Here is a 24,593-nt window from a genome sequence, read left to right as displayed (position 1 = left end):
GAAAGTGGGGGGCAGAGTGAAGTTGGCCCCCCAACTTTATTTTGTAAATATGTTCGTACGTTTTTCGAAACAAACGTTTTTTCTTCAAAAAAGTCAGTAACAGACGAAAAAGAAACGACTGGTTCGGTTTCGAATCGACATTTGAAAGCTGGGGGTGCTAGTGTGAAGTTGGCCCCCCAACTTTATTTTTTGAATATTTCTGTACACTTTTCCAAACAAATGATTTTTTTCTTCAAAATAATTGATAACAAACGAAAAAACAACGATTGGCATCAGTTTGGAGTCGAAAGTTGAAAGTGGGGGGCAGCGTGAAGTTGGCCCCCCAACTTTATTTTGTAAATATGTACGTACGTTTTTCGAAACAAACGACTTTTCTTCAAAACAACCAATAACAAACGAAAAACAAACGATTGGCTTCAGTTTCGAATCGAAATTTGAAAGTGCGGGGCCAAGCGGGATATTGCCCACCCTCAAATTTTATTTAGTGAAAATCTCCGTAACTTTTTCGAAAGAAATGTATTTTCTTCAAAACAACTAATAACAAACAAAAACCAAACGATTAGCATCAGTTTGGAGTCGAAAGTTGAAAGTGGGGGTGGGACAGCGTGAAGTTGGCCCCCTCCAACTTTAGTTTGTGAATATGTCCGTACGTTTTTCGAAACAAACGATTTTTTCTTCAAAACATTCAATAATAAACGAAAAAGAAACGATTGGCTTCGGTTTCGAATCGAAATTTGAAAGTGGGGGATAGTGTGAATTTGCCCCCCCTACATTTTTTTTTAATATTACGGTACGTTTTTCGAAACAAACTATTTTTTCTTCAAAACAATCAATAACAAACGAAAAACAATCGATTGCCTTCTGTTTCGAATCGAAATTTGAAAGTGGGGGACTAGTGTGAATTTGGCCTCCCTACTTTATTTTTTGAATGTTACTGTACGTTTTTCGAAAGAAACGATTTTTTGTTCAAAACAACCAATAACAAACGAGAAACTAACGATTGGCTTCAGTTCTGAGTCGACATTTCATACTAGAGAGCCTAGCGGGAAATTGCCAACCCCACATTTTATTTAGTAAAAATCTCCGTAACTTTTTCGAAACAAACGATTTTGTCTTCAGAACAATCAATAAGAAACGAAAAACAAACGATTGGCATTAGTTTGGAATGGAAATTTGAAAGTGGGGGGCAGCGTGAAATTGGCCCCCCCAACTTTATTTTATGAATGTGTCCGTACTTTTTCGAAACAAACGATTTTTTCTTCAAAACAATCAATAACAAACGAAAAACAAACGACTGGCTTCGGTTTCGAATCGAAATTTGAAACTGGGGGGCTAGTGTGAAGTTGCCCCCCCCCAACTTTATTTTTTTAATATTTCTGTACATTTTTCGAAACAAACGATTTTTTCTTCAAAACAATCAGTAACAAACGAAAAACAATCGATTGGCTTCAGTTTCGAATCGAAATTTGAAAGTGGGGGGGGGGGCAACTTCATATACGTAAATATTCAGATATAAATTTAAAGAAGAAATTGTGGGAGTAATAATGTTATTTTGTGATAAGAACATGGAATGAGCTTTCCATCCAAGAAAAAATTAACACAGGTAGGTACATTATTCAATAATTACATTTCGCTGTCATACTACACATCACTACTTTCATTAATTTCCTTCAACTAGAAAAAATACATTTAAAATTATCATTCTCAATTTTCTTTCCGTTTCAAATATGAAAAAAATCTACTGTACATTATAAAAGTGGGTATTTTAAAACGTGAAGAGTACGCGGGAATAACTAGGAAAGCCAATTTTTACTTTATGGTTATACACAGAACATCTCAGAATACAGTCATAGTACAGTGTTATCAGATTGCCATTAAGTTTCCTTTTGTTAATTGTTTCCAGTCGTTTTATTGTTATTATTGTTATCTTCTGATACGAATTGTTTCCAATCGCATTATAGTTACTTACAATGCTGTTACTTTTTGTCACTCATTCAAGCTACCTTCAAAAGCTTGATAGCATTGGCGTAATTAGGTTTGGTGGAAATCCATGACCCTTTACTTCTAAACACTGCAAGAACGTTTTAGAAGACGTTGTTATAATAATGTTATATATGTCGGCTGAGCCCCTCTTCCCGCCCTCATTGTTGATCTGTTCCAATTATTTAGTTCCGTGGATAATTGCGTAATATTTCGCTACATACAATGTAAAATTTTCCTTTCAGATATCTCTTACTGTATATATGATGTGCCACGTTTTTTTTTTTTTTTTTTTTTTTTTTTGTCCTTTTTAAATTTGACATAAGCACACAAGCAATAGCACACTCTTCGAAGTCCATCGTACTGTGTCCAATCCCGCCAAACCGAGATATCAAATGCCCGGCAACTTTTCTGTCGCCGTCGCCATGTGGCAACAAAAATGTCTTGTTTCCGTGAAGTTGCTGACTGTAGGCGACAGTGACGAGAGAGCAGCGCAATTGTTTCGTCACCAGTGAGCTGTAGGCCTAAGGTGAAAGAGGAACTGGTAGTTTTATATCCCAATCAATTTAATTAATCTTCATTTTCATTGTGAATATTGCCAACCAAATCTTACTTGAAAAGAATGCAATATAATATTTAATATAACTACGTATGTCTAAAATTTCTCACACTCTGCTCGTTGGTCTAGTGGCGAGAAAGTATACATTTAGTGCACAGAGTCCTGTCTTTGATTTTCAGTGGAAAAGAATGGATGTGGAATTACAATGGTTCATATTCCACATTAAACTGTAAATTTATATTTCATATAGCCTTGGTTGTGAAAGGTGCTCTAAATTTTAATACACAAGTAACAGCTAAACAATAAACAAAATAATGTCTGAGAGTTTAATGAATGATAAGTATATTGAATACATAGTTGAGTATCATGAGTATAGTCAATTGTATATGGATTCTCAACATTGAAGAGTTATTAATTTATCTCAGGGTTTCTGTATGTGCAAAGGACTGTTAAAGAAGCGAATTTGCGATATTTTAGTATTAGTATATTTATAGAACATGTAAACAATTCTAGTTTAGTTGATAGAATGCTATTTACATTCATTTGGTAGAGTATTACATCTTTACTTACGAAATGCAGCCTTCTGTGACTTTGATATGGGATTTCCAGCACACAAGGGGATCAAGTCAGATTAACAAAATTGTGAAAAGAAATAATATACATTTTTTACGGTAAGGTGATTTTGAGTTTAACGTCCCTTTCAGCAGCGAGACTATATGAGACAGGAATGCTTAACTACAGAGAAAACATTACTTTGTTTTCAAACCTCACAAGAGTTCTTTACAATATCTGGACATGCTCAGTTGTAACTTTAAAGCAACCACCAAAAAGAGATCTTATAAATGAAATATCAGGTTGTCAAAAAAAAAAAAAAGTATTGAGCCTTTGGGATTAAAATTGATAATAAATTTATTGTGATTTGAAAACAACATTAGGAGACCACATATATACAATTTTGTTCAATGACTTCTTGTTATTTTCCAGGAATACCTAATCCCGTCGCTATAGATCTTAAGCAGTTTCTGGATAAAAATTCTGAGATGTAGTTTTCACAGGTCTCTTTGAAACAAACTCACTCAGAGAGTTTTGCAGAGACCGAACAGAATATAGTGTGACGGCGTCAATTCCGGATTATACGGTGGATATATTACAATTTCCCAGCCAAATTCTTTGAACTTTTTGACCCAACGTTAAAGATGTATGTGGTCTGCCATTGTCAACGTGATATAATATAAGACACTTTCTGCTGACCAGTTCCGGCCGTTTCTTATGACTCGTTAGGTGCACTTGCGCTAAATGTCAACAGTACAAGGCAAAGTCTATCGCAATGCTCGGTGACAGCAGCTCATGATTCACGATGCCCTTCCAATCAAACCAAACGCACAGTATCACCTCCCTGGGCGTCAGTGTAGGCTTTACTGCAAACTGTGAAACTTCTTGCTTCAAACACGATCGTTTTTTATACATTTTTCTCGTAGATCGTTACGTTTCAGTAGAGATTCGCTGCTGGAAATTCGATGAAATAAGTGAGTGTCAATCATGCGACACTCAAACGACGAACTTTATTTGTAGTCAGCTTTGTCCAAACGGTTAAACTCTTTGGTGATACATGTTTAGGAATTTGGAATATTATGGTTGCTTCATGATGGTCTTGCTCAACTTTTAACAGAATACCATCCACCTTCTCTGTGATCGATCACTCACTATGAATAGTCTTGAACATCAAAAAATTTCAGAACAAAAGAGACTGACCCATCGTTTGGCTATTGCTTTTGATAACATATATCACCAATAAACTGCTCAAATTTCTTCACGGACTTGTACAGCATTTTCACTTTTATCGATATATTAAAATTGGAAATTGCAGCACAGTTTTGCGGAACGTTCACTCTCTTCACGACACAGTACCTTATAAAAATTCCACACTTGTTGCGTATTTACTAGCTTCAACTGTCAGTAAACAAATGACGTTAAGTTTGATCCGCTACAAGTCGCATACCCTGAAATTTGGGACACTAACTCAATTTCATGCAGGAAAGCTCAATATACTTTTTAGTCGACCTGATATATCCTAAATGACCAAAAGTGAACTTGATTCCCTTGTCGATTGAAAGTCCCATATCTTTTGTTCTCTGAATATTCATTTATTATACGCTATAGATTGGTATATTGAGCACTTCGTTTTCTTTAGAAATTAAATCGTATTAGAAATCAACAATAATAATTATTATATTACCAAGAACTACCTCTTGGCTTTCTACTTCAGAAACAAGGGACTAGAGAGATAATATATATTCAAGAAAAATGGGAACAATTATACTTATTTTTCATCTGAAATGAAGTCCGATTGTTTTTAGTGCTTCTTCCAATACAATACGATGAAATAGATTTAGTTTGGGTGCAGCTCTTACGCCAGTTTGCTCATACATATAGAAAAACAGAAGAACTTTAAACATAAATCGAATGTTATTTTAATTAGGAAAAGTCTAATACGATATTAAAAATATAGCTTTCAACTTGAACTTGATGAAGAAAAGAAGTAAACACATACTGCAATTTTAAGAAATTACGATTTGTTGTAAAAGTCACCTTAAATTAATATATTTTAATTAAGCAATCAAATATAAATATATTATTACCTTGTTCTCGGCATTCACTGAATTGATTTCTTAACTCTGGACTTGGCTCAGGAATTTCACAGCATTTCTGTAAAAGCGAGTAAGTAAATGACTTAAAGAAGAATAGAAGATGATGGAGAAGTAAAAATTTATATCTATATCTATATCTATATCTATCTATCTATCTATCTATCTATATCTATCTATCTATATATATATATATATATATATATATATATATATATATATATATATATATGTATATGTATGTATAGGTGCCGGCTTGAAGAAAATATTGGGGGTCCAAACAATGGATAAATATATCATCATCATATAGATATAGATAGCCCTTTTCTATCAACTGCTTGATGAAGGCCCCCTTCCCCCCACCCAAGATCTCGGTTCGATACTCCGCTGCAAAATTCACGCTGCATTGATCTTCACTTGTCATATGAGTGCTGCCAGTGTTGGTTGAAGCTTCAGTGCTCTATTCAACACAGTTTTGAAAACGGCGTTTTTTATAGAAAAAGAAGGCTCTTCCTAATATTGAATTAAAACCACTATGAAGTCTTAGTTAATTCTTCCTCGACTGGATTATATTGGAAGGGCCGAGGATCCCATCCTTAAATATTGGGGGGCCAAAAGTGTCCTGCCCCCAAAGTCGGCGTTATATATATATATATAAACCTAAATTTTTATCTTTTGTTTATGGAAGCGCATCCTAATATCTCGAACATGTTGGATCCAGAGTTTTCAGGCAGGGGTAATCTATATCGAATAGAGCATGCTGAGGTGCTGTGGCAGTATGAGGACGCTCAGGACGCATATTTACCTGCTGCAAGATTTGGTCCTCCAAAGTCTCTAGGTAAATTCAAAGGAAAGGATTTACGATGTCACAAATATACTAAACGTAGATACAAGATAGACATACATTCAATAATATATTCAGTGACGATTTCTCTGTTTTCATGAGTTTACCATCGGGAAGGAAATAATCAATGGGTACTTTATTAAAAACTTTTTTTTTTTTTAATGTTCAGATCCGCTTCTTCAGTTTCGGCATCTGAAGACTAACCGAAACGGGCTATCATCATCGCATTTTATTTTTCTTTAGCTTTTTCATCATCCTTTATTTGCGATAATTGGAAGGAAGAAAGGGAACAAGGAAAAGGGTGGGAAGGACGAGACTACAACACTCAACATCCAACAACAATGAACAACAAACAAAACAAAACAAAATTTCAAAAACAAAAAGAAAAACGGAAAGTAAAACAAAAAGGACTTGAGCTATGTAATTAATATTAACTAACTAACAAGAATTTAATTACTATCTAATTCCTATCTAATTTTATTATCATATTATTTAACAGAATTTGATTGCTATCTAGCTATTACCTAAATTGTCATGTATATTAAGTTGACAATTGTTAATATTTCCAAAAGCTACATTTTCTAATTTCGTCTTATTGATTTTAAGAGTTCATTAAAATAACAGGAAAAAATTTGATCTTCAGTCAGATAATTTTAGTGTCTGCTTACAGCTGATTCTCTTCCTAATCTTGGTTTCTCACCTAAATGATTTTCACCTGTGTGTGTGTTCCTCTCCTGTGTCACGGTTTCCGTGTATCGTTAATAATCACTATATACACATCATTTCACTAGACACTACATTACACATCACTTCACTAAACACACCACTTTTCTATAATGCACCTAAGTGTCATATCGATAAAATTGGTTCACTGATTTTTTTAAATTATGATTATGGCTGTATTTGTTGATGTAGCTGTATTATTCACTGATCTCGGTTCATCCTGCACATCAGAAACGGGCCGTGAGTATCGACATGAGGCCCAGGACCCACTCGGAGCACTTAGTGCGAGCCCTGGTCAGTTATGTCCCGCCGCCGCGTACACACGGACCGAAAGTCGCACGCTATCGTAGCCGAATCGCAAAGCGGCTTCCTGGAAGTACAACTTAAAACTGTTCCCTTTGGGTCGTTCTTTCATGATATTGATGCGCTTGAAAATGAAGTCTTGAGTTTTAAGTCGCACCTAGCGGATAAAAGAACCGTCCAAGTATATAGTAATGGGAATATGAGCGACCATCCTATACGTGTCAACGCTATAAGTCGCGAAAGAGCGTTGCGCAGCGTGCAACACGTTCCAAATAGGGAGAAAGTTGACCCTTTAAGATCTGCGAGATCCACCAATCTTTGTGCTCAATCCTGCAGAGGAAGGAATCTACTCTTTCTGCAAATGTGCATTTTTTTTACTTGCTTGGGAAATATTCGTAAATAAACAGACGATATCAAATATATTGTTCCCGTCAACACAAAATTCATTGTATTTGGTACATTTTACCATACTCATTAGTTAAATTTCTGCAATATATGTTTCAAAAAATGTGGACAAAAGAGCATAATACTATCTACTTAAATTCGAATATGTTACATTTTCCATATATTGTTTCGATGCTATTTTTGACATTGCCCTCCCTTTCTGGCATTGTCCTCCAAAATAGAACAGATGCAGCACAATGGGGCGAAACTAAACAGACGATTGATTGAGTTGTATCTACGTTTTATATAAAAAACGAAGCCATAAGATGTGACCTACAGTTTGAAATGGAATCTAACCATTGTAGTTCGATGCGGGACCTAAGGGGAAAAATGTAGAAAGGTACTAACATGTAAGAGTAGTATTGAAAACAAATAAATAAGATTACAGTAAAATTTGTAACTGTAAGCTTGTCTCGATCATGCATTGTGGTAGTAGAATTCCTCTTCATTAGTAAGCTCAAGTTTCAATGGCGAATTCAAGCATTTCTGTGCCAGCTTACCTCTTCAAAATGTAACGTTAATTCTGATATGCTATTTAGAAGATTGAAAAGAAAAAAAAAGAGTTTTAAAGACCAAAAGGTTATCTAGGGAGGACATTTCGAGTGAAACTCAACAAAAAATTCACAGATTCACGCAAAACGGCATTCTAAGTCAGCTTCATTTTTTTTTTTTTTTTAATTTTCTGATTTTCAGATTTTCAGCCGTTAAATAATTTATTCAGTGGCACATCCTTATAATCTGAACGTATTTAACAGCAGCTCACATAGAATAGCATATTTCATTACATCACATGTACAATATAACACACCAGTATTTTCCGATACATAATATAATTTGATATTTTATAACACATACGTAAATACCGTATACTCAATTATTGTATACGTACTTGAACCCTTTTCCGATTTCCACTTTTTGAGGTAAATTTTAGACTTTCCCTCAAACAGCTACTGTTTCCTTATTATTTATCGTAGAATCATGGTTCATACCTATTTTTTCTTTTGTTTTTAAGGATAGATCATACTTTCCAACGGTACCACTAGTTTGTCCGTATTATACACCATGGGAAAATCGAAAAAACAGGAGATTTTTCGAAAAACAAAATTTCGAAATTTTGTGCCCCTCTGGCCCGGACCTTGGTTCACGTAGGAATCTGAATATTTTAAAAAGAATATGCTGTTATGTACATAATATTTGTGCAAAATTTCATTCTTGTATCTTGAAAACAGGTCGGGAGAAATTTTTGAAATTCTGAAGATGACCCATTTTTCATATATGTAGGATAAAAATACTTCAAAAATATACTGCGTCATACCTATTTGACCTTGAGTCATGGTTCAAACGACACTTTCTTCAGTATAACAAAGCCTTTCCAACGGTACTATTCACATGACCTGAATCAGATAATTACGAAAAAACCGGGATATTTTTTTTTTTAAATCCCACCCTCTGACCCGGGCCTGGATTCACGTATTGACCTGAATTTTTTTTCTAAAAATAAGATGTTATGTACATAATACGTGTAAAAAATTTCAATCTTGTATCTTGAAAACAAAGGGCGGAAAAATTGTTGAAAATCTGAATTTAGTCTCTCTTTCTCACTCTCTCTCTCTCTCTCCCTATATATATATATATATATATATATATATATATATATGCACACTTATATATACACATTATAAAAAATTAATGCGTCACTACTATTTGGCCCATCGTTTAAACATTATTTTCTTCAGTATAACAAGCCCTTTCCAACGGTACCACTCATATATCCGTATCATATACCTGAACCAGAAAAATCAGGAAAAAACGGAAATTTTTCTGAAAAATTGCCCCCTTGGGACATTTGCGCCCTTCGGGCCCAGCCCTCCTTTGGCGTAGGGATATCAGAAAAAAATTGAAAAATACCCAAAGGTACACACAATTTGTATGCAAAGTTCCAATCTGATATTATAAAAACTAAAGGCGTGAAAAATATTTGAAATTGGCCTTAAGAAAAAATAAAAAGTCACGCTCCTCCGACATCACTTCGCGCCGCCAGAAGTTCGTCTTCCAATATGGTTGACCATACATTAATCGAGAATTTATGTTGGTGTCAGACAGGTAAACGTGCGTTAGGGATTTCGTCTGCTATCGGTGTTCGTTATTGACAACCCTATCTCACGTGAACCCAGTCTCATCAGTAAAATATTTAATGAAGAAAACACAGGATTTTCCTCACATCGATTAAGATACCACTCGCAAGTGTCTTCGGAGAGAAAAATCTCTTTCCTCTACTCCTTGCACATGTTGTAAGTGGTAGGGATACAGTTGCGAAAAACTTTCCACATGATTTCATGGGAAACACCTGCTTGAATTGCTGACCTTCATGTACTGGTCCTAGGATCTTCTTCAAGTATCTCAAGAATTCTGTCTTCTCAATTAAGAGTCAAGACTGCCCGACAGCGCCCTACTGAATCATATGTAGCATGCAATGTACCTGTTTACCCGAAGCCTCGTATCGATAGCAGCATAAGTACTACAGTTGGGAAGAACATGATTTGAAAAATATCTCTGATACATTAAAGGAGGTTCAAGAAATATCACTCTCTATCTAAGTAACCATATTTTAGAGTTAATGGACTAAAATGTTTCTTAGTCCAATATCCAACAGATATAGTTAGTAACTAGGCGTTAGGTACCCAGAATGATTTAACCACTCACTTTATGTAAGCTAATGAAAATAATATAACCTACTTTATCTCATATTTTCACCTGAGGTTTCGTGCATTGAAAAATATGTTCTGTAATCTTAGTAACTTGTTTTACATTCAAGATCCTCTTGTTGACTTATCCCTTTTTGTAGCTTCTGTAAGTCAACTAAAATTTAGTTGTGACAGCTATTTTCCCTTATTTCAATTACTTGCAGAAAAAATCTATTTTGTCTCCTTTTTTAAAACTTTTCTTCTTCGTTTCGTTTCGTTTATCTGAAGATTATTGTTAATTTAACTCGCAATTAGATAGTCATAAAATTAAATTTAAACATTTATCTAATCCTTGTATAGTCACTGATTCATGTCTGAAATTTGAGATGCAGGCTCTGATCCATACACAACAGTCACACACACAACTATCCTATATATTAACCTACGTTTTGTCTCTCTATTTCTACATAAACAACCAAAATTACGAAGATGAATTAAAACCGTCATCTACCACACCACTTACAATGAGCTGCTGAAAGTTTGCCAAGAATACGAATACCGAGTAGAAAACTATACAATAACATAGTTGTGCATATTGAATATTTCTTTCTGTTCATTAAAATCTTCTCAAACGTAAAATACAGATTTCATTCTTTCAAATGGTGATATTTTACTTTGGTCTCTTCAATATCTGTAAACACGTAACTCGACAAAATCGACAAATAATTTGTGGAATCATATTTTTCACGATTATTATTCATAATAATTTTGATATCTTACGTGTTTTTTGTCTTCTTTCTTTTTTCCACGTCTCACTCTAAAAAGTATCGGGTTGGCATAATCTGCTGCAGCATCCCAAGCACTAGAAATATCTGTAAAATTAAGAAGAAACAGATATATCAATATAGCCCTCCTCATTGACTTCAGTTGCGCGAGCCTTATTTGCACAGGTTCCCAGATTCGATTTTAGGCTGGATAACATTTAAATTTAAACCCATTACAACGGTTAGAATTCTACCTTACTGTAGATCCATGTCTCATATAGTTTCGGTGCTGATAGACACAGAATTACGACCAAAACAACCAACCAAAAACATAAATACATTGTTAAAGGTACAATGATTAAACAACTTACGTACATTATTTATTCGACATATTGTATTATCTACAATTTATCTTTAATAATTGATTCACCTATAATGCATATTCGGTACTTGTATCTATAGAAATATATAGAATTTTCATACGTAATTTAGTTTCCAAACAATCATAAATTCATTGAATACATATAGGCTGGAAAGTACAAAAATCGATACCGCTGCATTATTTACATATGAACGAAATAATCACAAAATTCGAAATCTGCTGAAAAAGTTTCTGCAAACTACTATAAAAAGTTGCATTGTTGTTTTACTAATATACAGGGTGTTTATAAAAGAACTCCGGGGTTTTAAAAATTCACATCTTATTAACGATAAAAGAGAGCAAACTTAGTTAATTTCTCTGAAACGACTAGCTCAAAAAGTTTTAGTCATACTAATTGGAAATGTTTTTATCAACAGGTGGCAGCGCTGCGGAGCGTTGACCTTGAGACGACGTATGCGGAGAAAATTCGTAATGTTCGCCATCTCACCGAACGAATAGTCAATTGTGTGGCAACCGTCCCCCCAGACATGCTGGCCAGGACATGGCAAGAGATAGAGTACCGTTACGATGTGTGCCGTGCCACTCACGGGGCTCATATTGAACTTTATTAAATTGTTAAAACAAACGTGAAAATGTAAGCTTTCCAATCATGTATAACACATGTATGTACGTTTTTTTACTTATTTTGCCTCAAAACCCCGGCGGGGCTCATATTGAACTTGATTAAATTGTTAAAAACAAAACTTGAAAATGTAAGGTTTCCAATCATGTATAACACATGTATGTAAGGTTTTTACTTATTTTGCCTCAAAACCCCGAAGTTCTTTTATAGGCACACTGTATAATTTGTAGGAATAGACTTAAATTATCTTTCGTTGTTTCTATTTACTTATTTTTCACATCAGTTTGATCAAGTGGTTTTGTGTAAGAAATGGAAATTTCTTATGAAAACTTTCGAGAAATGATTTTTTAATTATAAAAAATGCAGTTTAATATCAAAACAATGCATCAAATGACTTCATTTAGCTTTAGCTTTAGCTCAAGCCTAAGAGATCCAACAGCACTGAATACAATTGATTTTCCGAATTCCAGCGTGCTTGCACATTTCTCAGTGATGAATTTCGTGAGGTCGTCCATCTACATCTGTTGTTACTAGTAATGTTAATGTGCGTGAAATGATTGAGAGAGATTGGTATGTGACATATCATGGGAATCAAATATCCTTCAAGATTGACATGAAAGCAATATATACCATTTTGGGTGGTCACTTCAACGTACGTAAACTTTCAAGCCGTTGGATCCTACACAACTTGACTGAAGCTCAAAAACAGGCTTATGTCAATTCGCGTAAAGAAATATTCAAAATCTTCACCCGAGGTTAAGTCAAATTTGGTAGGAGACAAACTTGGATTTATTAATGCGAATCTGAAACTAAACAGCTATCAACTTTGAGTATTTCAAAGTAAGCCGAAATAATCAAAAGTTGTTCATTCGAGAAGAGCTGCCAAGCAAATGGACATATGACAATCACGATCTTAAAAGTTCGAAGGACTGTGATCACTGTGCGGTATACAACAACTTATTTGCCAGAGGTAAAAATTGAAATGCGTAAAATAAACCTACGTCGTCACATCATTCTTCACCACTAAAACGCCAGTTTCCACTCAGCATACAAAACTATTGATTTTGGCCCATGGCAAGGAGCCCATTCGAAGATTATGAGGCTATGATGTTAAAATCAACTTTTCAGGTTTCATATTATTTTACACGTTTTCTTCAATTTGTTTTGTACCGTAATCTTCTAATACTTTCAGGTTAAAGCTTAAAAAGCCATTTAATTTGCCGCGAATACTCTGACTGGAATAATATTAAGGATTTGACAGTATTCAGTAACAGTGGACTTGGGTGCAGTAATGGTTTAACCCAGTGGTTCTCAACCGGCGTGTCGCGCAGTCCTATAGGGTGTGTTGCGAAATTTTAGAATTTTAAAATCATGAAACGTTCAAAATTGATTTTGAGATAGGTTGTAGTAGTTAACATCTCCAGAGGCAGCAACAATATGCAATACTATATAGAGTTACTATTTTATAAAAACTTATTGTATTACACTATTATAATTAATATTATTATTAATAATAAAAAGTCAAACAAGAGTGTCGCGAATTCATGGCCATTCAGAAAAATGTCGTCAGCCAAGAAAGGTTGAGAATCACTGATCTAACCAACAATAACTTTTAAAAGGAAGAAGAACAAAAAAGAAACACAGGGTAAAAGTTGTGTACTTCACGTTATATTTGTGTTAAAAGCTGAGATTTATTTTGGAATTTGATTTTTATTTATGTTGTATACCTAGAGATTTGAATGTTAGTTAACCTTAAGTTACAGTTGTCACCTGAGAGTGAATTATATTTTACTTTCTTTCTTAGTAACAATGAAAACGAAAGCTGTAATAATAATAATAATAATAATAATAATAATAATAATAATAATAATAATAATAATAATAATAATAATAATAATAATAATAATAATAATAATAATGTTCAGTTGTTTATAAGGAAGTAGTGACTGACTATATGGAACATCCAAAGTAAAAATAAATAAATAAATAAATAAAGGTCCTTTTGATCTTTTTGCAGGTGGGAGTAGGACAGTTACGCTACCGCCCGTGAATATTCCAGAATTCGGATGCCATCTCTTTCGCATTTGCAATTCGTCTGCGAGCTGCTGTTGTACTTCCATTGAATTGATTGTCACATTTCAAATAACAATTCAAATAACTGAAGAAAGAATTCTACTGCTGACTCAACAATTGAAAAATCCCTCCGGATCGCAGCCATGGAGCTCCACAATCTCTGTGGTACTGTTAGCATGTTCTTGTTTGTGGTCAAGTAAGAATATGAGTTTGTCGTGCAGTCAACTTTATCGACTGCGGTCAATCTTATGTCTAAATATTTTCTGACCGACGTTAAAATGGTACTCATTCAATTTTCAAGGATTTGTCTGAAACGGGATTGTATAAGGAAAGGAAGAAAAGAAAAACTCAAATTATTAATTTTATCTTACCCGCAGCGATTTGATATTAACTGATATACAACTGTAGCGCATTTTGAATTATATGAACGATTTCGTTCACTTTACGGCTTATTCTATAACAGACACAAATTTCTTCGCTTATTCTTTTCAGTATTACTCTGATCAAGACACAGAACATGCTATATTGTATATTTCTTACCTTTATTAAATGAACTTAAGCTGCCACCTGCTACTGCTGCAATCTGTAAGAAATAATACGAAAAATAAATAATACTACTTTGACAAAGTGTACAGCATAATTACTGCAAAGAAAGTTATGCATTGTTGTTTTCTGTTCTCTTAATCCGAGATTCAGACTAATCAAACACATCCTCTTCTTAGAGCTGGTATAATAGAATTAAATGAAGATATCACCATCAGTATTCTGCCATTACACAGGTCTGCAACCAAAAAGCTGTTTGCATAAGTTTAGCTGATTTTTACGCTTTTGGCTGCGCCGAAGTGGAAAATGATCCCTGTTTCTTCTTGGGACGTCAAGTTTTTGCACAATCAAAATGTAACGTGGTCAAACAGGTAGCTGGAAATCGCTAAATTGCAAATGCATCACACGAAAATAAAAATGAACATGGAAGATTAAATGTATTTCTGTTTCCCGAAACATGAAAATACATTTATATTCGTCCTGATGGGGATCACTGACACATATCGTAATATGTCATGAATGAGAGTACGAGATTGTAATGAAAAACCAAAAACAATAAATAATCATAAAACAAATTTAGTAAGATTGCTGCACTCTTTGTTGCTCAATACTACGAGGACGCGAGGACGCGGTTTTTAGTTGGCCGTGATATTAGAAAACTCATATCCGACAAATCCGACAAAGACTTCATCAGTTCAATGACTCCAACTCGAAAATAGGCTTGGGTTGCCTTCACTGTGGTCATCAAAATGTTTTGGGAGCCGAAAAACCCACAGTACAAGAAAACTGTAGAAAAAAATATTGCACGTGTTCTGAAAGCTTGGTTATTCCATGAGCTTAAAAGTCCATTTTCTCATCTTCTACCTTAGCTACTTTCCTGGCAATGTGGGAGCAGTGAGTGAAGAGCAGGGGGAGCGTTTCCATCAAGATATCAAAGAAACGGAACAACGGTATTAGGGGAACTGGAGTGTTACGATGATGGCAGACTACTGCTGGATTTTAGGAATTTTCCGGCAGCCAACTACAAAAGGACAAGATCCAAACCAAGTTTGACCTTTAAAAAGTACAATTTCACAAGCAATCTGATTAAGGGTAGTATTACTTTTTTGTCTTCATGTGTGTGCTTGTTTCTGTACATTAATTTGTGTTACGCTGTTAATGGTGTTTCTGTAAATCGCATATTTGTTTTCATATTTTTGTTCAACAATGACCATCCGTTTGTTCGAAACCCAGACGTCCCAGGGCAAAACGATTGTCACTCCTGGATTCAGCGTACCCCAACACATACGAATCAGTTAACTAAAACGAAACAGCTTAGCATTGTTTTATTCTTGCAGACCTGTATTATTGGCAGATGACATGCCGCAACTGAGAAGCTTCTATTCACCACGATCTTCAGTTTTTCAATTTATAATTCTTAAAATAGTACTTCTGACCATGATTGTACTTTTATGCTTTAATAAATAAGCGTGTCTGGTTAACAGTTTGAGAGATCTATATATTCTTACGCTCATTGTATAATATGCACAATGAGGTTTAGTAAAGAACTTTCAATTTAAATAAATAAATCCTACACGTAATTGATTATGATTTGCAAAGAAGCTATCCTTCTATATATTATAAAATGTTAATATTAGTTAAACCATTACTTCTCAAACTGTACGCCGTGACGCCTTGGCTGATTTGCTTAACGCAGCAAAATATTTGGAAAGCTTCACCGAAATAATATCCTAGTTTGTTTCTGAGCTCAACAATGTGTTTACTCGTGTTATTTTAATATCCTTAAAACATGTACTTACTACACATTTTTCATAATTTGTTTCTGAACGTAGTATAATGTTTCCTTTTCATGCGTATATATAATTTGTTTCGTATATATAATTTGTACGGAGTTTACATGTCTTAAGTACAGTACATCTATATTGTAGAATATCGTAGAATATTAAGGACGCCGTGTAGCGAAAAATTATAGGAAATACTGAGTTAAACAATATCCAATAACTAGTCACTATCTACCTCGAAGTAAAGTGTCTATATTTGACTATTAGTCATTTTACACCAAACATGAAAATTTATACTTTTTGTCAATGTAATTACCTCTTGAAAGCCGTAAGCTACACAGGCAACTTCTTGGTAATTTTCAATTATCACAATGAGAAAAGATTGATAGTGTTTTCTCCCATATTACTATGTATTTTGTTTTTCTCTGTAGCTACTAGATTTTATTTATACAACATTGTAAAAAATACTCTGCTAAGGCAGATTTGAAATATTGAAGTTTTACATCCCACGTTTATGCCAGCTAGACTAAAAGACACAGTGATGATGAGAAATGAATGAAAATGGTGGAATACAGAAAGTAAAAGGAAAGGGGAAACCCCGAGAAACCTACGCATACGGTGTTTGTCTACCACGAAGCTCACTGGGGTCGAACCAAGGACCCTTTGCATCAGAGGTGAATGGTCTACCAGTGAGCAACTGGGACCCTTAAGGCAGATTTTTAGAGCAATAATAGTACACGGATTGTACTTTCTTCCATAACTGTTTTATTATAACTCTTTACTATGTTAAAACCTACAGTATGATACAATCTCTAGTTCCTTAATTTGGTAATTGCTGATTAGTTATGTCCTAGGGACCGGGTTGGAGAGACCTTAGGGCCCAGTCACGGCCAAGAGCTGGATGTAAATTGCTTTTGTTAATGTTCAGATGCAGCCAGGAGATTGTGGTAAGGAGCTCTCAGGGCCCAGACGCAGCCAAAAAAAGCTAAGGTAATTCCCAAGACGCAGTGCAGCCAACCGAAGGTAGGTAAAGTGATCAATCGCAGAGCAGACTCATGCCTTCGAAGGTTTTGTGGCTTCTTATATAATATTTCATAAGTTGAAAGATTCGGCTGAAACGCATTTCAGCAACAACGATGAGGTCAACGCTTGTCATGAGCGTAGAAAAACAAAAACAAAAAAGGAAAAAAAGAGGGAAAAAAGAAAGGAAAAGAAACTGCCACAGTGCCTACAATAATGCATCGACCGAAGTGGCGATTATGTAGAAAAACATGATAAATAAATGTACAAACTTTAAACTGGTGTACAATAAACATTATTGAAAATAAACGTTTCTTTGTATTTCTGAAAAGTAGGAGACCTTACTTTTAGAAATGCCGTAAGATGGGGTTAAGTTGCACAAGATTTAAGAAATTTTAAAGAAAATCGCATGTAACTTACAAATGTAATGATTTCGAACACTGTATTTTAAACATATAATAGCTAGATATATAAGGAAAACATTAGTGCAATTTCATTAGTAGAGACACGATTTTTTTGGTGACACGCGAAAACGAGAAATATATCAGTTTTGTATGAAAATGTTGTGTACGTGTATATATATGTACACCTATATTCACTATTTGTTAGGCTATATAACGCTCGCGATTAAACTCGAAATTCTGTCGAACTAGCGAATTGACGCAAAAGTAATAATTTTTCGACTCTTTTACGATTTATTCATTACCATTATTTATCCTTTCTGCATACTTGACCTTGAGTAAACGCTAGTAGTTCATCATTTGTCAACCACAATGAAATATGGAACTGCCGGATGTCTGACGCCAGTCCTCCCTCACAGTCAGTTTGTCTTTTTGGCTGCAACGATTGTGGTGCCAGATTTGTTTGCCTCGTGTATTCTGAACGGTAAAGCAACCGGTACAACGCCGAAAATCACAGCATGTTTCAATAGAGCATAAGAATTTAAAGATCATGGTTACTACGTTTTTGATGCATGTCAAAAAATAGTTACATGTAATATTAGTCTACATTGTTTGTTGTAAAGAACAAATTTAACACCAAGAAACGCTGAACCAATGCTTACGTGTTATTTGCATAAATAAACTGTGAACACTTAAGCTTTTTTTTCTAATAATGTTCTATGTTTTTCTCCTTTAAATTATACTTTTATTCAATGAGGATGCTTAGTATTATTTTTTCAAAATTCAAATATTGTTTAATTTAGTCATGCATAAGCTCATGTCACGATGATTGATGAGTGGAAATTAAGATGAAATAAAAGGTAACTAATTGTAATTGCCCATGAAAATAGTGTTCTTGCATTGAATTTTTATTCACTGATTTTATCCCGCTTTACGCATATTTTATAACGAAATTACGAATGTTTATTTACTACAAAATCGTGTCTCTATTCATTAGTAAACATTCTGTATGACCATAGTTATTGAAATATAAACTTTGGTGCAAAGGAACTCCTATGGGGTTACTTTGCACAACATACAAAAGAAGTATGTTCAACATACGAACATAATGTTTCTGTCCAATGTTTTCCCTTCAGTATTTATACATATTACTTCCTACACAAAACTGTATGCAGTCTACAAATATTTATATTAGTATGATAGTACTGGTGTCAGTACTTAGTTTAAATTAGGCCTATCTATATTTGTAAAGAAAATTATGTATTTCTGGTACCGGCACAGGAACCACATTCTAATAGTTTAGCATATGTCCCACAAATATGCTAACTCAGGAACAGAAAAAAAAAAAACGTGAACTGATTTGCCTGGGTTATTCCTTATGTCCAACAATATCATCCCAATGGTAATCAGTGGAAGATTAACGAGATTTGGGACTATCAGGATGAAGCCGATCCAAATTGCATGATTTTTTTAAAACTAATGTTTGTCATTCCTATGCGTATAATCTGCAAGCCCCCTGGAAAGGCTAGTGATTTTTAAAAGAAACGAAGCTTTTGTGAGGGAAGCCCCTCTCAAACTACTTTTCTGGATCCACCACTGATTTGTTTTCCAACAAGAAATCCATTCCGGCACCTACCTAAATTTAGAATGTAGAAGGTTCCACTAGTAATAATTTCCTATCTACGCGGTATTTGGAACGGTGCAAAGTAACCCAGAGTAGAGGTTACAACCGCCTTCTTCTAGTTTTACTTTCTTTTTATGGCTTTAAAACGTTTCACATTTCAATTTCAACTATTGCATCAAAGTCCCATTATACACAGTAGTATTCTATGAAACTGACTTAACTTTGACGGAAACTCTTGTACGTGATATCTTTCAAATTTTGTCGGCCTTTACAGTGACTGAATTCCATACCTCAACAACAATGAACCCTCCTAGTAATTAGAACTAATACTAACTGCCAACATTATAACCAAAACACAGTGAGATGTTCTATCTTACGGTGGCAGTTGAAACTATCTTTACTGTTCATGGTTTTGCTGACCGAGGACTGTGAAATTCTTTTCATATTTTGTGCAAAGTAACCCCTGATGTGCAAAGTAACTTCGTCTTACGGTACCTTCGTATATCAAAGTTTATATATTACCATATAATATATATAGTACATTACCATTTAAGCCTAAAGTAAAATACATACTGTAACAGCACACCAAGTGAGAATGGAGATACTCTTCATGACTAATACTGAATCACACGCTAAACAACTGAATTCATTTCTCTAAAATAATGTAAAGTTGAAATCAAGAATTATCTATCAGTGTTGCTGTATATATACTTTCGTACACGCGAAATGCAACAAGAGGTGACAATGAAGGTCACAATGAGAAGCATAAAAAATGAGCAATAATAAACTTCCGTCTATTACACAAACAGGATCTGCGAAATAATTTATATTGCTATTTTAGCTTTCATTGTGCTCATATTCAAAATGTATTCACTTGTCCACGTTGATTCTTTTTAGAAATACCATGTACAATGTATTTCCTATAAAACAAAAATAAAGGAAGTTCTTATATTGTCATTTAGTTGTCAAAGTTTACTCCCAAATAAGCAGTTCGCAATGCTGTTATGTACTTGACACGTGTGGGAGAAGAGCGAACATAATTCCCATTTCCTTTTCAACTTCTATCAAAATATATTCTTAAAAAGTAGGAATTGTATTTGAGAGTAAAGCATTTTGTGACATCAAAATATATATTTGTAATAGATGCTTCAGCATCTATTAACCACACCCATTATACTCGCGTGTGAGGTTTGAAACGCAATATTGATGACACAATTTTAAAATTCACTTGAAGCATTGTACTTCTAATAATAAATATATCAAACGTTCAGAAGAACAAAGAGTTTCTAATTTACAGCTTCAGCAGCCACTGATGAATTCATACAAAATGTCCAATTCATTGGTCAACTATCTACAAAAATTGTTTTTGAGTAGAAAAAAGAGGAACAAGATAGCAAGCTTAGGATCTGATTATAAATAATCTCCCATTTCTTAATATTGCAAGTTTTATCATTCGAACCTTCTCTTATCCATCTTCTTAAGACATACTATGTACACAATCCTATATTAGAATTTCTCATCCCGCGGGATCGACACCTCTAGGGGAGTAACGAGAGGAACATATGAGGGTTTCGAAGTGAGTTGAAAGACATAAATGTAATTAGGATCTAGTAGCGGAAATTTTTTTTTTTAAAAATTATTTTCAACTTCTTACTGTGATAGACTTTTATTTCCACGCATCTTGTCAAATTGCTATTCCTATTCCTACATAATAAGGTTTACTCATATGCGATTAGCAGTTATAATCATAAAGATTCTTACAAACAAAAACTTACTTCTGGCATTCATGGTAAGAGGATGTGATAAGAGCCTGTTCTGTTAGAAAAGTGAAAAAAAAAAAATCTTGAAAATGACATTTCTCTTTATATTGGGGCAATATGGGGTTTAGAATTTTAATAGTATAAACTGTAATTAAAAGGTAATAAAATGAAATACACATTATGTAAGCTATTAAAATTGTGTCCTGTATTTAACAAATGTGTAACGTATTTTTTTCTTGAGGCAATTTTCGAAGGTTTTTCCCGCCCTTGCTTTCAAGACATCACATTGAAATTTTGCGTACGCATTGTGTACACCCCTAACTATTTATCTTTTTTTTTTATCTCTACGTCAATCCAGGTCCGGGTCCGGGTCCGAGAGGCTTAAAGGTTTACAAAAGAGGATTTTTCGGAAAATTTTCAATAATTTTCCCTTTCTGGTGTAGGATATGGGCATGTGAGTGGTATTCTTAGAAAGGTTGCTTTATTCTGATGACAATGGGGTATGAACAATGATCCTAGGATAAATAATAATGACACAGTAAAGTTTTACATTATATGTTGTGTATAAATCTATATACAGGTGTTTCAAAACAACACCGACAACGTTTGGGAGGTGACTCGTGACTCCTGACACCAAGATAAGACAAAAAGTATAGACCAACCTGGGTACACAAATGCTTTCTTTCGGAGATATAGGCTTCCACAAACATGAAAAAAGTGAAATTTAACGGTCATTAGCTCGAAAACCATGGGTCCTACCGTAGTCGGATCAAGACTTCATTTAGGAACTAATATGTGCCCCATCCAAAAATACATGTTTGAGAATCCAAGCTACTAATTCGACAATTTTTATAGAGAGAGTTTGGCTACGGACATATAATTAGAAGTATTCTCTAACTACCTCTATAAAATTGTTGTTTATCTACCGCAGGATTCTGAAACATGGATATTTGGATAGGACATATACTAGTTCCTAAATAAAGTCTTGACCCGACTACGATAGGTCACATAGTATTGGAGCTATTGACCTTTAAAGTTAATTTTTTCATGTTTTCGGCAGCCTATAACTCAGAAAGTAATCATTTGTGCACCCAGGTTGGTCTATACTTTTCGTCGTATCGTGGTTTTAGGAAACACCTCCCAAACGTTGTCAGTGTTGATTGAAACACACTGTATATAAATATATACATACTTTTGACCTTATGCCAGATTTCAAATTTTTCCCCATCCTTAGTTTTCAAGATATCAGATTGAGACTTTGTATACGCAATGTCTAAACTTCAAAGCATTTCTGTTTTTTTTTTTCTTTCTTTCTTTCTTTTTTTTTTTTTAGATCTTTACGTCAACATAGGCACAGGCCAGAGAGGGGCAAAAGTTATTTCCAAAAATCCTCCCAGTTTCCTCCGATTTTCCGTTTCAGGTGTACATGCATGATACGAACAAGCGAGTAGTACCATTCCAAAGGTTGCTTTATTGTTAAAAAACGAGGTATGAACCATGATCCTACGATAAATAATAATGAAGCAGTACCAAATTTCTCAAAAGTAAATCCCCACGTTAAGTGGGTTTGCATATCCAGGCTCTTAACTATGAAAACATTTACGAAAACTCCAACCCCAATCATTTCACAGATTTAACCTGTTGTATATAAGTTATTAGGACGTAAAATTGAACATAATTTATACGAAAAAGATTTTTATGCATTGCAAGACCTGTAACTGCCAAATATTCACCACAAACTTATAGTCGTATCGAAATAAACAAAAAGAAGTGTGGAGCAGGAAACTACTTTACCCAAAAGTCAAAAGAGACGCACTGAAGACATACGAACTGGTTGAGCAGTTTGGGTCAGTAATCTATCAATTAGAAGCTTATGAGTTCAAACCCTGAAGGGAGTATTCGTTTTTTTTTAAAGTGTGTTCCTATTTTCATCAGAGGACTGAGAATATTTCTTTAAATAAATCTTTGGCAACTACTTTCTCTCACATTCCATTAGAAGGGAACATTATATGAATTGCAAATCTAAAATCCACAGCTGAGAACAAAATATTATGTTCAATATTTCATTATTATCCTTTGAATTTTAATGAAAAACTAATTATAAGCATTGACGATTTCAGAAGATTCTCCCCCGGTAATGGTCAATATATGAATGAGAGAAAATTGATAAAACATTATTAGTCTACTTTGAGCATGATCGAAGATAACTTATGGCCACGAAGGGGGAAATTTATGTGGACAGAGTCTCAAATTCTCCCACAGGTCATGCCCTGAAATCATCACTGTTTGAAAGGTTTCCTTAACAAATAGAATATTTCATTTATTTCTCGTTCTACGTTTTGAAATGGAAAAATCATAATTTTAAAGTGAATTATAATACGATAAGCATAAAGATTTATAGAGCTAATGAAGTAAATATTCTTGTGTAAGTTATCGATTTCTAATCGGATTAAAACTCGAATATTCGTTTGCATCGCACTTTAAAGTAAATCCTCTCTATATATAGTTCTTACTGGAAAGTATGTTTAACTCCAATTACTTAATCAATATTTTTAATAATATATTTTTATTGTAATACTTTTACTATTCAGTGTTGTATACACTTCATTTCCCAAAGCAAAACCTCGCAAATGTATAGTGGACTAGTGAATATTATCAAATAAATTATCATTTTGTTTACGTAAATACTGCATCGCCTCATTTGAAACTTCGTACTTTAAATAATAATAATAATAATAATAATAATAATAATAATAATAATAATAATAATAATAATAATAATAATAATAATAATAATAATAATAATAATATCATAGCCATATCTTTATCAGAATTTCAGGCTTAGTCAATAAATGAATTCAACGTGGTCTCTATTGGAAGTTCTATTTAATCGAATCCGATAGAAATAAAAAGAAACTTCGAAAACAGGTAAAAGAAAAATGTTACCTTGGTAGGTCTGGAACTATCCTTTAAGAGTTCCTTTCAATTTACAGACAAATGCCTTAGGCACTTTGTTTCTTTTCTTTAAGTTAACTGATTCACCGAACGTATCTGAGTAACTTGTCTCTATTTTCTACTCGGTTATATACGTTTTACAATCATTTCCGTCAATCTTGAACGACAGGAACACGAATACAAAAACATCTAAGAGAATTAAAATTCCAAACCCCCCCACCGGGAATTGAACCTGGGACCGCATACATATTAGGCACACGTGCTAGCCACTAGACCAGCGGGGAAAGCAATTGAAATGCATTTTGTAGTATCTGAAGTTTACACCTATTTCATCCTGCTGTAATAATGTTTACCGTATTCGTTACTTTGAGGAATGATATATGTTATTCATATCGGTTCTATTACATATTCGTTCATAAATATTATATAAATTATCAGAATTATTCATGATCTTCCATGGAAATTCACTGGCGCATGCACAGTAGA

General features: G+C 34.1%; 1 protein-coding gene across 1 annotated transcript in view; it reads right to left on the bottom strand.

Moving 5' to 3' along the window:
* LOC145680249 (uncharacterized) overlaps positions 1 to 20,094 on the bottom strand; it is a 40,885-nt gene extending 20,791 nt beyond the window's left edge. The window contains exons 1-4 of the mRNA XM_081750586.1: positions 19,966 to 20,094; positions 14,564 to 14,606; positions 10,963 to 11,054; positions 5,179 to 5,245 (exon numbers count right to left, since the gene is read on the bottom strand). Coding sequence (XP_081606712.1) covers positions 5,179 to 5,245; positions 10,963 to 11,054; positions 14,564 to 14,606; positions 19,966 to 20,004 — 241 coding nt within the window. The 5' untranslated portion in view covers positions 20,005 to 20,094. The remainder of the gene's footprint in view (positions 1 to 5,178; positions 5,246 to 10,962; positions 11,055 to 14,563; positions 14,607 to 19,965) is intronic.
* Between the last annotated feature and the right edge of the window lie 4,499 nt (positions 20,095 to 24,593).

Source organism: Thermobia domestica, chromosome 1 (genome assembly GCF_964235325.1).
Source record: "Thermobia domestica chromosome 1, izTheDome1.hap1.1, whole genome shotgun sequence".
NCBI classification, from domain to species: Eukaryota; Metazoa; Arthropoda; class Insecta; order Zygentoma; family Lepismatidae; genus Thermobia; species Thermobia domestica.
The sequence above is the reverse complement of the archived record's forward strand: the minus strand, read 5'-3'. Positions and strand labels throughout refer to the sequence as shown.